The following is a 14,641-nucleotide window of genomic DNA, read 5'->3' on the forward strand; positions in this document are numbered from 1 at the left end:
TCTTTCCACTTTTCACCTCTGATTTCTTGTGCTACTCCAACACTCAGTAACCTTAATCGCAGTCTTTTGTCTTAGTTGTTTGTTTTAAAATCAAAGCATGATTGTGAGGCAACAGCCACCTCTTCCCCTCACCCTTTGCTTCTCGTCTCTGAACCACCCTGCACACCATCCTTCAGGAGAACTGAAGAGCCCCCTCTCTCCAGGGTGTTTAATAAGCCATGGCAGATGTGACCTGGCCTTGCAAAAGCTGCAAGACCCCTCCTCACTTAAACGACCTTCAGGAAGAACCATCACCCTCTCTGGTCATTCTTGAAACCAAACCAAAAACTAACACCTACCCCTCCTACCCCCCAAGAAAGTAGAAATCTACAAACGTGCTTTATCTTTTGCCATTTCACAGGACCTTGAAATTTTAAGATTCAGCACCTCACATCCAGCCATGGTCTTCACCTTTTTCTCTTATAGATGTACTAAACTGGCTGGAAAGAAAGGGGATGGGCCAGATCGCTCAGCATCTTCTCTGGAGTAGCAGCCTGCAGCATTTTTAGCAACAACATGCTCAAAGCCTTGCCAGCTTGCCTCCACAGCAGTTGTATCTGTTTTGTACTCCATTATTCATATTCATTCTTGGCTGATGGGGGACCATCAGGTCTGCCAAGGTCAGCATCGTGCTGCTGGCTTATTTTTCCTCTAGCAGGGAAAGCTGTCTTACTCTCATGGTTCATCTGCACAGCTCTGCTACTGCCTGGCTCATTGCTGAGACAAGGAAACTTTCTTATTCTGAACAGAGATCTGAGCATTTTGCTCAGAATTTTAAAAAATCAGCCTAATATCAAATCAAATCAGACATTAGCACTGCACAGAGCCAGCCTCCTGCATCAGCAGCAAGGAACGCTGTTCCGTAGTTTCACACAGGAGAGCTCTCTCCAGGTGAAACCACTCCTGCTGAGTGAGCAGGCAGGGTGCATCTTGTTTGGCTCATAAGGGGGACATTAAAAAACAGCACCAAAGGAGCTCTTACAGAGAGCGTGCACCAGTGTTGACCTCTCTTCTCAAAATTCATATTTCTTATATAGGATATTTTGGAAGATCTGCAAGATCTTCTGGACAAAATTATGCTGCCTGAATGTTCCCTATACTCACCTTCCTCTACTACGGAAAACTGAAGTGGAATCTTGATGAAAAAGAACACAACACATATTCTCAGCATTTTACCAACAGAGGCTCATTTTGCCTCTGTCAACACGGTCTTGGCTTACAGAGTATTTAAAATGTTAACTTTCAGTAGCTATCAGAACAATTAAGTTGTCAAGCATCTTCTCCTTGAGCATCTCCAAACTTTTTAATATCAAGTAATCATTTAGCACTTACAAAACCAGATGCATTCACATTTCCAATTTAAATGCAAATACTGCGGAGAGATTTCAGGTTTTGTCTCTATTTTTATAAATGCTTTTAGTTTTTAAAAGAAAAGGACTGATTATTTTGGAGACGCCACGTGGCACATGTTTGTTTTTACCTGTGGTCCTGTTAATTAGCTCTGTTTCTTTTACTGCCTTTCCTTCCTGATGGGAGAGAAGATGCATGCCCCTCTGTAACGAAGGAGATTGCCATTTACCAGCTGGAATCATAGAATCACCAAGGTTGGAAAAAACCTCCAAGGTCATCCAGTCCAACCATCCACCTACCAACAATACTTCCCACTAAACCACATCCCTCAGTACCACATCTAAACGGTTCTTGCACATCGCCAGGGATGATGGTCCAGCCTCTCTCCAGGCAGCCCTTTCCAGAGCCCAACCGCTCTTTCAGAGAAGGAAGTTTTCCTGACATCCAAGCTGAACCTCCCCTGGCACATCTTGAGGCCATTAAGGCCTGATGTTAATCAGTGTATGATTCTTTCAATGAGGATGCCAAGATCAAAGTATGTGAAACGCAGCACGGATTCTCTTTAACTGCTTTTAGAAGGAAATATTCAAGGAAAATGAGCCTCATCAGAGGAAAAAAGCCATACAGGCCCACAGGTGAGGAGGCAGCTCTGGAGGTCTCCTGCCCAGCTCCTGCTCCAAGCATGCCCAGAGGCGAGCTCACAGCCTGGAGACCTGCAAGCACTGTTGACAAACTGGCATTCAGCCTGCTTTGAAACCCCAAGGAGAAGCAAGGGAGATAAAGCCAAACCGCTCCCATGGTGAGAAAACCATCACCACTGCAGCTAGTTGAGCAGCAGCCCTATAGCCAAGGCCATCCCCAGTCAGTGACTGCCCAGCTCACAGCACACGGGAATGTCACAAGACTCCTTGCAAGCCAGACAAGAACTAGGATATAAATTGAACAGCTCAGGCAGGCTGACACAATCCCCAGTGGGCTGCACACTTGCCAAACAAATTATAAACCCTCCGAACATTACAGCTGGGTGTTTTCCAGGGCCAATGCCTTTATAAAGTTGAGTTCTTGTGCCAAAAAAAAAAAAAAAAGAAAAGAAAAAAAAAAGAAAAAAAAGCCTTGCTGAGCCTTTTTGAATGTCAAAAAGCAAAACATCGTGAATCCTCACTCTCCTCTTTGCCCACACCACACACGGAGCTCGGCACACGGGACCTGCCTTTCCTGCACAGCCTATAGCAAATTGTGCTTTCGAAGGTTTCCTCACTGGATTGCCCCCAGCTCCTCTTGTTGGAGAGGGTCCAGAGGAGGCCCACAGAGATGATCAGTGGGCTGCAGCACCTCCTGTATGAAGACAGGCTGAGGGAGCTGGGCTTGTTCAGCCTGGAGAAGAGAAGGCTGCGGGGTGACCTCATTGCAGCCTTTCAGTACCTGAAGGGAGCCTACAAAAAGGAGGGGAGTCAACTCTCTGAAAGGGGAGATAACAGCAGGACAAGGGGAAATGGTTTGAAGTTGAAGGAGGGAAGATTGAGGTTGGATGTCAAGGGAAGTTCTTTACTCTGAGAGTGGTGAGGTGCTGGAACAGCTGCCCAGAGAGGCTGTGGATGTCCCATCCCTGGAGGCATTCAAGGTTGGATGTGGCTCTGGGCAGCCTGGTCTGGTGATTGGTGACCCTGCACATAGCTGGAGGGTTGAAACTAGATGATTACTGTGGTCCTTTTCAACCCAGGCCATTCTATGATTGTATGATAATATAATATTTAACTACAGCACCGCACTGGTGCCCAAACTTGGCCATGTATCAGTAGTTGATAATGCTAGCCATGCCAGAGTGAGGATAACTTTTTCTCCTTGCCCTCTATTATACAAAGAATGTTGATACACAAAGTAGCCACACAGCAATGGTCAGATGGAGAGAGACCCACTGAGTATCACCTCAAGACCTTCATAGACATGTGGAGCCTGTCAGGCATGTGGCAGAGCAAATGTATTTAAAAATGAGATTTTTGTACACAAAAGCCCCGAGAAGTCCTAATGAAATGGGAGAAGAATCAATAAACCATCTCCATTTTTATATGGAACCGTTTTATGAACTCATCCACAGCACAGCCCAGCCTGGGAGAGCACACATGCCTGAGAGTACTATGGCAGATAATAAAAATAAATGGACTTATTAAACTCTGAAGCTCGACTTTTTCACACATTCATTCTCAGAGCTGTAAACTTTAAGATAAAACACCGGGAACTTATGACTGTAGCAATGTGCTGGCTGTGCCATGAGATCAGCTTTTCTAGGCAGAATCTTGTCTCAATCCAAGCCCCAGTGAAATGCCTGCACTGCTGGATCCTGTCGGCAAGCTGGGAGGAAAATACGGAGGAGCACCAGCCTAAGGGCTATTCCTTATCCTTGCCCAGCACAGGGGGCTCTCCTCAACCCTTCTGCAAACAGCTCTGCAAGGTCCATGTAGACCTCTAGTAGAAGGATGTGGTTTAAACGTGTCCATCAAGACACAAGAGAAACTAAGCAATGTAGTGACTGCTGGCTGGTAATACACGGCATTTAGCAAATTGTTTAAGGTGGTGGGGGAAAAAAAGACCAAACAAAATAAAACAAAATGACAAAACCAGCACACAATGGCACAGTGCCAGGCCAGCCCCTATGGGGGTGAAGGCACCCAGGGCCCGTAGTGGCACAGTGGAGGTAAAGCACAGCCCATCATCCATCCCAGCCCATCATTCCTTGCTGTCACTCCGCAGCAAAGCTTCCAAGGGATGGCAAAACCACCCCAGGCACACCTGTGCTGGTAATGAGAGAGGATTTTAGTGTCTGAGCAGTGAGATATGGGAGGAGGATCCCGGCGTGAGCTGAGAGGGCACTGGAAGAAAGCTACTGAAAATTGGAGTTAGTCATGTTATCAACAGAGAACGATGCAAGAGATGAAATAAGACACGATGGATGTCTGGGACAAAGATGTCTGGATTCTACGATCCAGGAGGGCTCATACTCTCCAATATGAATTTCAAACCTTGGCACCAAGAAATTACTCTTGCTTTTAGTCAGCCCTCAAGTAAGCAAAAACATCAATGGATGCTGAAAGCCAGGACAAAGGCTGCTCCATTTCCAACCTACTGAAGGAGCCAGGAGAGCTCTCCATTAACCTCCCAGGTGATTCTCCTCCTATACTTGCTGTTGGCATGGCTCCATCTTGAATACAGCAGTTCTGGGCTCCACAACATAAAAAGGATGTTAAGATCCTTGAAAGTGCCCAGAGGAGGCAACAAAGCTGTTAGCAGGGCTGGAAAGCATGTGCTGTGAGCAGAGGTGGGGACACTTTCATTGTCTGGTCTGGAGGAGGCTGAGAGATGACCTCGCTGCAGTTGGACTGGTGACCTTGGAAGACCCTTTCCAACTCTTCTCTTCTCTTCTCTTCTCTTCTCTTCTCTTCTCTTCTCTTCTCTTCTCTTCTCTTCTCTTCTCTTCTCTTCTCTTCTCTTCTCTTCTCTTCTCTTCTCTTCTCTTCTCTTCTCTTCTCTTCTCTTCTCTTCTCTTCTCTTCTCTTCTCTTCTCTTCTCTTCTCTTCTCTTCTCTTCTCTTCTCTTCTCTTCTCTTCTCTTCTCTTCTCTTCTCTTCTCTTCTCTCTTCTCTCTCCCTAATATCCTACCCTACGCTACCCTATCAATACCAGCTAAGGATCAAGCACATCAGATGGACACAGCACTTTTCTACTGGTCAGCACCCAGCAGCCACCATGGGCACTGACTCTCCCATGCACTCCCAGAAGCCAAATCTCACCTTTTGCACATACCTGTGAGCCACAGCTCTGTTCTGGCACTGGGCACCGGCCCTACTCACATTTCCATTATTAACAACACTGGAGGGTCTCTCAGGAGTGACAGCAAAGGTGCTAACGTACAAACACAGAGATGGCGTTTTAGACTTTATGTCACGCAATCACTCTAAGCCAACAAGGGAAATTCCAGAGAAGCTATGGAATAAATAGAGCCGCAGTGGGCAAGCAGTAGGGAAGCCAGGAGTGCAAGAATGCACATCAGAAATACCAGATTTCAATGTGTTTTTTTTATCATTTTATTTTTTTAAATCTAATACAAAAGCAACAGAAATATAATTTATTTCTCAATCTTGGTCTTTTTTTTTTTCACTTTCCTTTTAGCAATCACTATTACATAGTTCATGTATAGTTTTTAAAGGCATAATTGGATAGGTACTTCCAGCAATCTCAGCCTTAAATTGCATTTCTCCAGAGTGCTTTTTGTTCAGCAAAAGCTTTTGTGCTAATGTAGAGCACAGGTCATTTAAAATTATTATTTTATATTTAAACTGACAGGGAATCCCACCCCTTTGAAAAATTAACTCTAGACATTATGTTTCCACTTCAAAGAAAGGAAAAGTCACAGTTTCAGAGTCAATTGGCACTAAAATAATGCTGCAGTTGCAATGAAATAGACGACGGAATCTGTTTAAAGAAGGTAATGGGAGAACTTGCTGAAGAGGCAAAAAAATTGAGCTCGTGTATGTTGATATCCTTCCAAATAATATCAGTGCTACATGTTTGAAGACCTGTAAAACACCGCTCTACCTGTTACCCAGCGTGATGCACAAATGTTTTTCTAAGAGGTGACCCAGCAGTTCTGCTCTCTTACTCGGTGGAAGAGCCAACCTGTACCCCTCATTAGCAAATTCCTTCGTTGTTCAGTGACATTCTGGTATCTACAGAGAGATTCTTTTTTCATTTTCTTCTTCACAGCACTTTTGGGGTATTTTCATTTCCATGTTCTCATAATTTGAGTACCAGTTTGTGTCATGATGAAGATGTCTTAATTTTCTAGAAGGCACAGGCATATGACTACCTTGATTCCTTCCTCTTTTGACACTCAAATTGTCACCCAGTTGTCACCCTAAGACAGAATGGCATTGTGACGATGTTCCTATGCAGTATCTTTAAGTTTACAAGGTCAATATTACCTTTTCACTACTCTAATAACTTGTGGTACCTTCTCCAGACAAACATGGAAGAACCTTTAAGGAGTGAAATATCTCCAAGAGCAAAGTCTAAGAGACTCCCGGGCCAAAAGAGCTTCCTGGGACATAGGAGAAGCTGGATGTCCAACATCCCATGCCTGAGCAGGGGGAGGAACTGAGCGTGGGGCCATATCACAGACAAGGCCTTTAACTGCTGAGCTCCTGACAATAATGTGAAGCCTTTCTGCATTGCCATGAATGCGTGGTCCAAGGGCCGAGAGACACAAATGCATGTTTGCTGTTTATTTGAGTTTAAAGAACATGCGTAAGAAGACTAACCATAATTTACTTTGAATTGCAACCAATAGAGGTACACAGTGACAAATTCATGATGAAAGTGATCCAACACAAGTATCTAGGGTTGGAAAGTGCTCTGATAGTCGTACATCAGACTTCCCCCTTCCTGGCCTACAGATGAATGGCTTCTCTTACACCAGAACAATACCATCACAGGGGAAAAGGCGGAAGAACAGAACATCACCCAAGCAGGAGGAGCAACAAATCCATACACCAGGCTGGAAGGCCAATGGGAGCTCTGTTTGTCCAGAGGGGGTGGTTCTGAAGGTGATTTTCTACCTGAGTTGTTTTATTTTTTTTTTTAGAGAGAAGGAGAAAAACTTCAATTCGGAATCAAATGAGAGGAATCAAGATTCCCTTAGAGCTACTTCTGCTTTCAAATGGTTTTGTTTAGAAATACAATATGGGAAGCTACTCTGCTCATCAGCGTGAGAGCAGGAAGTGGAGATGCTGCTGATGAGAACACCCAACACCACTCAAATGCTGGCAACCTTGCAATCATTTAAAGAACTCACTAATCTAGAGAAAATACTCAAAAAGAAACTTTCATAATTAGAATTGGTGAGCAGCCAGCTCTGCTGAAATGAGATAGCATTCCCTCTATCTCTGTTTTAACCCAGACACCTTGACAGATGACGATTTCTTTGGTGCAATGAAGCATTTTGCAATGATTTTGGGTAGAGTTAAACTGATAATGATGCTCTTCACAGCAGCTGCATTTCACTGCATTTCCCACTAAATGGTGACTCCACCAGTCAAGTGGCACACGGCCTTATTACAGAGGGATCTGTGACAGCTGGAAAAGCACTGTTCCCTGAGTCCTTTACTTATCTCCTGCTTAAAGCATACAGGGCAAAAGAGAGAAAAAACAACACCCAAAGATGGTTATGACTACATGGGCTCTTTGTTGCAATGGCAACTTTGGTCCATCCAGTTTGCTTTTAGAAGAATCTTCCATTCCATGCTCATTGGGAGGGCAGGAAAATGAGTACTAGCCAAAAAACCAGAACATATTAAATGCATATGCACACAGGAAAGCTGCAGGTACGTCCTGGGAGCTAACAGAAACCAGTTCACCAAAACCATTAGTGGCATCTGTTACCCCTCTGCTGCTTGTGCAGCTCACAGCAGTCCCAGAAGCCAATTACTTACACCCTGGACATTTAGGTACTTATTCTTTCTTTTAGAAAGATTCTCTCTGATTTGAGGTACATATATATTTTTTTTAATTAAATGTGTGGCAGTCATGTGGCATCATTCACAATGGATTCAGAGGAAGGTGTGATGGGCATTTATGAATTTGGGCAGTCAGCTACAAGGACAGGAAAATGCCCAAAGCTTCCTGAAGATAAGGTACCGTCAATGGGATGAAGCACACACAAAAAAAGAAATGTTCAGATAAAAGCATGGTGAAATTTAGTGAATTTTAACAGGAACAAATTTAATCCGAGCCCTGATGGCACTTTTTACATCTTTACATTTCTATCTATGTAAGACTGGGGGATTACTGTCTATTCCTGGGCTCGGTAGTCTAACCTGAGAGAAGCTGCAAACTCCAATTACCAAATGCTTCTCCTGCAAGGCTTAGTTGCCATCTCAAGTTAATACTCCTTTCTCCTCAGCTGCGGTGTGAAAATTCTGATAAACAACAACAACAACAACAAAAAAAAAGAGATGAAAGAGAGAGAAGCAGTGAGCTGCAGGCAAAGTGCTAAGGAACACATACAAAGCAAAATCCAGACTCAGATATGAATTCCTCTCATATTTAGCAACTTTTCTCAATGTTCCTTTTAGTACATGTAAGAGCAGAATAAAAAAAGAGGTTTTTTTAAAGACAGTCCTTCCCTTAATCAGAAATAATAGTGAAGGGGAAAAAATCATAGCAGCAGTGTACTGGGATGCTGCACTGCAGGATTGGATGGGGTGGTGCTCCTTGTGCTGCTTCCTTCTCAGAATTAACAGCCACGCAGCAGAGAAGAAGAAAAAAACCTTCCTCAAATGTTTTAATGATATTTTGTTCAACATCTTGCAGCTCCTAGGCATCTCGTAGGCATGGGCTTCTATAAATAAAAATGTGAGGGCATATCATTATTATGCTATGACTCATGAAATTTGTATCTGCAGGGAGCTAGGGACTTGGTTTTTCCTCTGGGCTCCCCAGTGCTGTCTGCTGGGTCAATTAAAATGCTCAGATTTCTTTTCACACAAAGCCTTTCCTCTCCCTTTGCTTATTCCGAGCAAGTGCTTCACTCCCATCTTCCCTTCACAACCTCATCACCGTTGTAAATCACAGCAAATTAACGTCGATGCTGTGTTCTTGAAACAACACTGCTTTTGCCTCTTGACAACAAACCCCCTAAGCCAAATGTGAAAAAATTCAAATGGAAACACCGTATTACAAATAAATCTGTGGATTTCTCCCGATAAACTCCTGCAGACCTAGGCTGATGTGATGCTCTCTCCCTGACCCCCTGAACAGAAATAGCTTCCAATTCATCATCCTGCTGAAGAGTGTAATATGTTGGGCAACACGAAGAGAACAGGGGTTATGGCTCTCATAGTATACTCACACCACTGGCTCCTTATATAGCAGTTTCTCCTAAGTATGATTAATCACATGGCATTATTTAAAGTTCCCATAGCGTGTTTCAGTAGCATTCATAGATTAGATTATAGAAAATTAGTTTCAGATGAACTGTTTGCTTCAGGTAGATTAATCCACTCGGATGATGCCTACCAGCCAAGTGAACTCTTCCTTCAAACCAACTGGCCACATCTCTAGGGTTATCCAGAAAGCAGTAAACAAGTGGGGAGAGTTTCTTTCCACCTGGCAGTAATTGCTCTGCAAGCACTCCTCTCTTCCTTTTATCAAAGACAGACATTTATCCTATGATTTTGCATAATTAAAGCATAGATACTAATCTAAAGCTCCTACCCAGGGAGCAGTCATCTGATGGCAGCAGACTCACAGCGTGCACAATGGCCTTCATTTCAGCATCACACCCAGCTGATGACGAGGAAGAAAAGGGTGAAGTAGGAAATCACACCTCCCTGAGCTCAGGGCCACTTGGAGGGATACTCTGCTGTGGCGCCTTCCCGGCAGGCACTGCCGAAAGGGAGTATGCAGGGGATGGCCAAGTCTTCTTACCAAATGCAATGCCCATGGTGGCCTTTGGCAAGTGTTCGTCTCTGGTTTAAGTGGGAGAACTGCTGCATCTTTGTGGTGCAAAGGGGCATCACTGCGCCCTTGGTCCAACTATGGGCTTTGGACCCACCACAAGAGCCACTGGCTATCTGAAGCCAACAATGATTCATCTCATGTATCATTAGAAATGATCAGAAATGTGTTTGGAAAGGTAGGACACCCCTTTGTGCACACAGCTGTCCGGCCAGATTAGGGTTCAATTTATCCTCCAAAGTAAAGGCTGCTGGTTTCCCAGCTCAGCTTACCTCTTACGATGATATTGGTGGATTTCTTTGCAGGATTTCCGACATTGTTATTGGCGACGCAGCTGTAGGTGCCAGCATCCTCCGACGCGATGGCGGGTATGGTCAGTGTTCCGCCGTTGAGGACCGTCTTCTCGGGCAGGCCGCCGGCAGACCTCACCCACGTCAGGCTGGGGGCTGGCTCCCCTCCTGTCGTCACACAGACCAGGGTGACAGCTTCTCCAGGGTTCACCACTATTGGGTCATCCACCAGGAGCTTAATAGAAGGGGATGCTGCAAAACACAAGGGGAAGAGGAAGGTGTAATGGAGTGACGTCTGTGCTGTTGCTCAGTCCTGCCAAGCACGCTCAGTCCCACTGAGCTCTTAGCAAACCCTATGGGAAGGCTGGTTCCCCATCTTTCTGCTTCTGTGCCTCTGCTCCTCACCCTGCCCTGCACCCTGCTGTGTAGGCATCTCCTTTCCCTGGCTGTCAAACAGCAGGTGGGGATTTTTGTTAAGGACAACCCTGTGGCTGTGCTTGGGAAGGAATGTATGTTGTATGGGACAAATGCCAGCACACCGGATTTTCAACCTTGGAAGAAAAGCATTAGGAAGAATTTCCTTTGGCACAGAAAGCGTGTTGCTCTCTTCAAGTCAGACCCTCCCCACTGAAAACAAGCCCTCTTAATCCTCCTGCCTCTCTGACAAACAGCCTGGGACTTGGCTGAAAACAGAGAGGTATCTGTAGTTTGAGCTGTGTCTGCTGAGTCAAGAGGACCCACCTCTGTTGGGACAACATCTTAGAATCATTGAATCATAGAATGGCCTGGGTTGAAAAGGACCAGGGCTTATGTGTAGGGTCACCAACCACCAGACCAGGCTGCCCAGAGCCACATCCAGCCTGGCCTTGAATGCCAGCAAGGCAAGAACAAACACCAGCGACTGCCGCTGCCCATGGAGCAGCATCTACTCCATGTTGCAGAATCACATGTGCATGACGCAGGATATTTCTCGAAGGCCAACAGAGAAAGGCTGGGCTGGGAGCCTGTGATCACTGAACCAAGACAGCCCCGCAGGCACAGAGTGCTCTGGCAATTAAGAAGACAGCCTTGTAGGACAGGAGCGTGATGGCAGCTGTCAGAGCAACTGTGCTTCACCTGATCTGGTCAGCCTCAGCATGTGAGGCTTTGCTGCTGATGCTCAGAGAATCCCTGATTTGGGTTCCTCTGTAGGCAATCTAGTCAAAGCCCCTTGCGTTACACATCTATTCAGTGTGCCCTCAATCATTGTGCAGATGACAGCAAGTTGTTAGGAAGTGTTGATCTGTTTGAGGGTAGGCAGGACCAAGAGAGGGACCAGGACAGGCTCATCAATGGGCTGACGCCAATGGGATGAGGTTCAACAAGTGCCAGGGTCACCACCCTCTGAGTGAAAAATCTTGCATGTTTAGAAGAGGCAGAACACAGCAAAGACCCTTTTCTCCTTTATTCTTGCAATCTGAGCTGCATATATTTTATTGAGGAATCCACCTTTGCTGGATTAGGACTTTTCTTGAAGGCATTCTCTGAACTGCATAAAGGATGAGCCGATGTCTAAATCCATATTGCTAGCACAGAAAAAGCAGCAGTACTAAATAAACATGGGCATAAATTTCCATAGGCTGGAAATTCTGGGCAAAATCTGGGGATAGAAAACTAAAAAAGTTGAGACTGAAAATGAAAGGAAATAAAAACGCTCCATCCAGAAATGACATTTCACTGTCACCATTACCAGAGATATATTCTTGTGTGCTCTGCTTTATATATGAATCTTATTTCGATATTAAAAGAATATCATAAAGGCAAGTATGAGACTCAGCTACAAACTAAGAGCTTTCTTTGGCACTCGCCCACCAGGATCCGGCTCTGTCTGCATTCAGAGGCTGCAAAGCAGAGAACATGCAATGGCCCAGACAGGGAAACCCCTAAGCACAGAGCACAGAGCCTCACATACAGCCTCCAGCTCTGCTCCTGCATGCTCCAGGCCCTGCAGGCACTCCTTGGAGTAAATGACTGAGCTCAGGAATCCAGCGTTAAGGATGGCAACCCTGGGTGCTTGGCTAGAAGTGAAGGCAGAAACTGGCAGCACTGCCCACTACCATCTCAGTGTCTCTTTGCTAAGTCCCCCAGTGTCCATTTCTCTCATCAGCGTGTGAATGGACTCCTGTTCTGGGATTAGAGATATGAAACCAGGCAGCATGTTGCATTTCTTTCTTAAGGAGCATTTGTTTGGGTGAAAGCAGCAGAAGCAGGGGTCCAGGCACCCTCCATGCAGCCAGAACTGAGCTCCAAACCTGTAGGGCCACCCCCAACCTTGGGGCTACAGAAGCACTCAGCTGGCCCCTTTCTTCCCTCCTCCCCACCCGCATTAATGACTTTTGCTGAACAACTCCAGCAAGAAGCTGCTCTTCCCTGCTCTCGCTAAACATCAAGTCATGAAGCAGGGAACAAGAGAACCACAAAGAATGCTTCAACATTTCGAACAAAAGATGAAAGCTCCAACAATGTCAACCCAACCAGGTGCTGCTGTTTACCATAATGGCCTCGTAATCCTCCAGATGAAAGGGGCCCTTTGCCACCCTTCAGGTAGTCAGACAGAGAGAGCAGCCGATGTGATAAAAATGCTGTGATACATCCCTTTCATCAGCACTCCCAACAGTAAGTACATGAAAATTATGGTTTGCATACAGCAATTTCTCTTTGCTTACACCATGCATTTCACTTAACTACAACCTATCCCAACAGGCAAACACAAACAAAAATCCAGCAGTGCATTCACTGACTCCCATGAAAAGCTTGATTCAAACCAAAGAATAATCATTTAGAAGAGAGATGAAGGTTTCTCAGCATAGCAAATAAGGGGTCAAATATCTATTGTGAACACAATACAGAACCATGGGAGCTCTGATCTATTATTTTGGTATTTCCTTGCTTGAAACCCCATCGGCAATCAGCACCACATGGCAATGCTCCTATAACACAAAGCCTCTTTCATTCAGCTTTGTGGTGCCACTAGCGATGGAATTAGATGATCACTGTGGTCCTTTTCAACCCACGCCACTCTAAAATTCTATGATGATGATTCTATGATTCTCTAACTGCTCCTCCGTGATGCTGCAGCAATGCAGCATCCCAAAGATTAGCATGGAAAGGAGTAATGAGAGCACAGCAAAAAACCTCCAGGTAACACCAGGGACAGTAAGCGCTGAATTGGACTCTCTCTTCCAAATGGTCCAAGACAACAGCTGTTAGAAGGCTTAGCACCAGCGCAGGTTTGATATGGGAAAGTGGAGTTTGCTATCATATGAAATCTCTCCTTGTTCTGGTTTCAAATTGCCAGAAGGCAATTCATCTTATCTGCCACCCACCTTCAGCTATGCCCTGGCAAGTCCCTCTCCATGTGGGATTGCTCTGCCCCTGCTGACTGCAGGCAGAGCCCAGCGATATCTTCCATCTGCACAGGTAATATGTGGGTGGCAGGAGTTGTGCAAGCCTCATCCACCTTTAGGACAAGGATTTACAAATCCTTCAGGAGCCCATGGACGTGAGAGGGCAGAAAGTGCCATTTTTAACAACATACCTGTGCCAACCTCCCCTCGATCCCAGAGCTCTGTAATACCTCTCAGATCACTTTCACTTCAGGAAGCTGAAATTTTGGCCTAATCCTCTCTCTAAAGTGGGTTTTTCGTCTCTCTTATTTACTGGTAAACTTCCAAGGCTAAGCATACATACAGCACAAAACAGACCCATGTAATTCATCGCCACACTATGTTTTTGGTCCAACATGATGAAAAAATGGAGCAGACATTTATAAAGATGACAAGATGATCCAGAGCAATTATAGCAGTTGATGATTACATCAAAATATTGTTGAAGGACTATTAAAAGCCCTACTTCAGGGTATAAAATAATATATATATATTTGTCAAACAGCTGGACAGAGTAATACATATCTGTCCACTGTGCTGCTTTTATATACCGTTCTGAAAGGTCTCCTGTTGGTTCTTGCTAGGGATGGACATGAGATCTGATCCTAAGGGACTACGCAGGCATTTATACACCATTTGCATTTGTAAAGCATCTTCCAGGATTGGACCCCAAAGAGGGCACCCATGGGGCAGCCCCAGCCTGAGCTGCAATATTTGGTTAAGAGCAGGAAATCATGTAACTGAGTCAGAAGGAAGAGGAGATAAAGACTTCTCCAGAAGATCTGACTCATCTGAAAATGACACTATTGAAAAAGCCATCACTTCTTCAATAAAATACAGCATATGTCACTGTGTATTCCTGGTATAAGTCTGCAAGGCTCTGTGCGTGCAGGATCAGCCTCTGACCTCCAGGTGGTTTCATTCAGTGGCACCCACATTGCCTGTGACAGCAAGCACCATGTAAGCCACACTCCCTTCCACTTCACAGCCCAGCCTGCTTCCCCAAAACAAAGCACAAACTCCTGACACT

General features: G+C 45.1%; 1 protein-coding gene across 2 annotated transcripts in view; it reads right to left on the reverse strand.

Moving 5' to 3' along the window:
- Positions 1-14,641, reverse strand: part of MDGA2 (MAM domain containing glycosylphosphatidylinositol anchor 2) — a 362,730-nt gene that overhangs the window by 183,597 nt on the left and 164,492 nt on the right. For both annotated transcript variants that reach the window (XR_005860157.2, XM_025150963.3), the window contains exon 6: positions 10,169-10,438. Coding sequence is in view for 1 of the 2 variants with exons in the window: in XM_025150963.3 (XP_025006731.1) it covers positions 10,169-10,438 (270 nt within the window). In the remaining variant the exon portion in view is untranslated. The remainder of the gene's footprint in view (positions 1-10,168; positions 10,439-14,641) is intronic.

This window comes from Gallus gallus, chromosome 5 (assembly GCF_016699485.2).
Source record: "Gallus gallus isolate bGalGal1 chromosome 5, bGalGal1.mat.broiler.GRCg7b, whole genome shotgun sequence".
NCBI classification, from domain to species: Eukaryota; Metazoa; Chordata; class Aves; order Galliformes; family Phasianidae; genus Gallus; species Gallus gallus.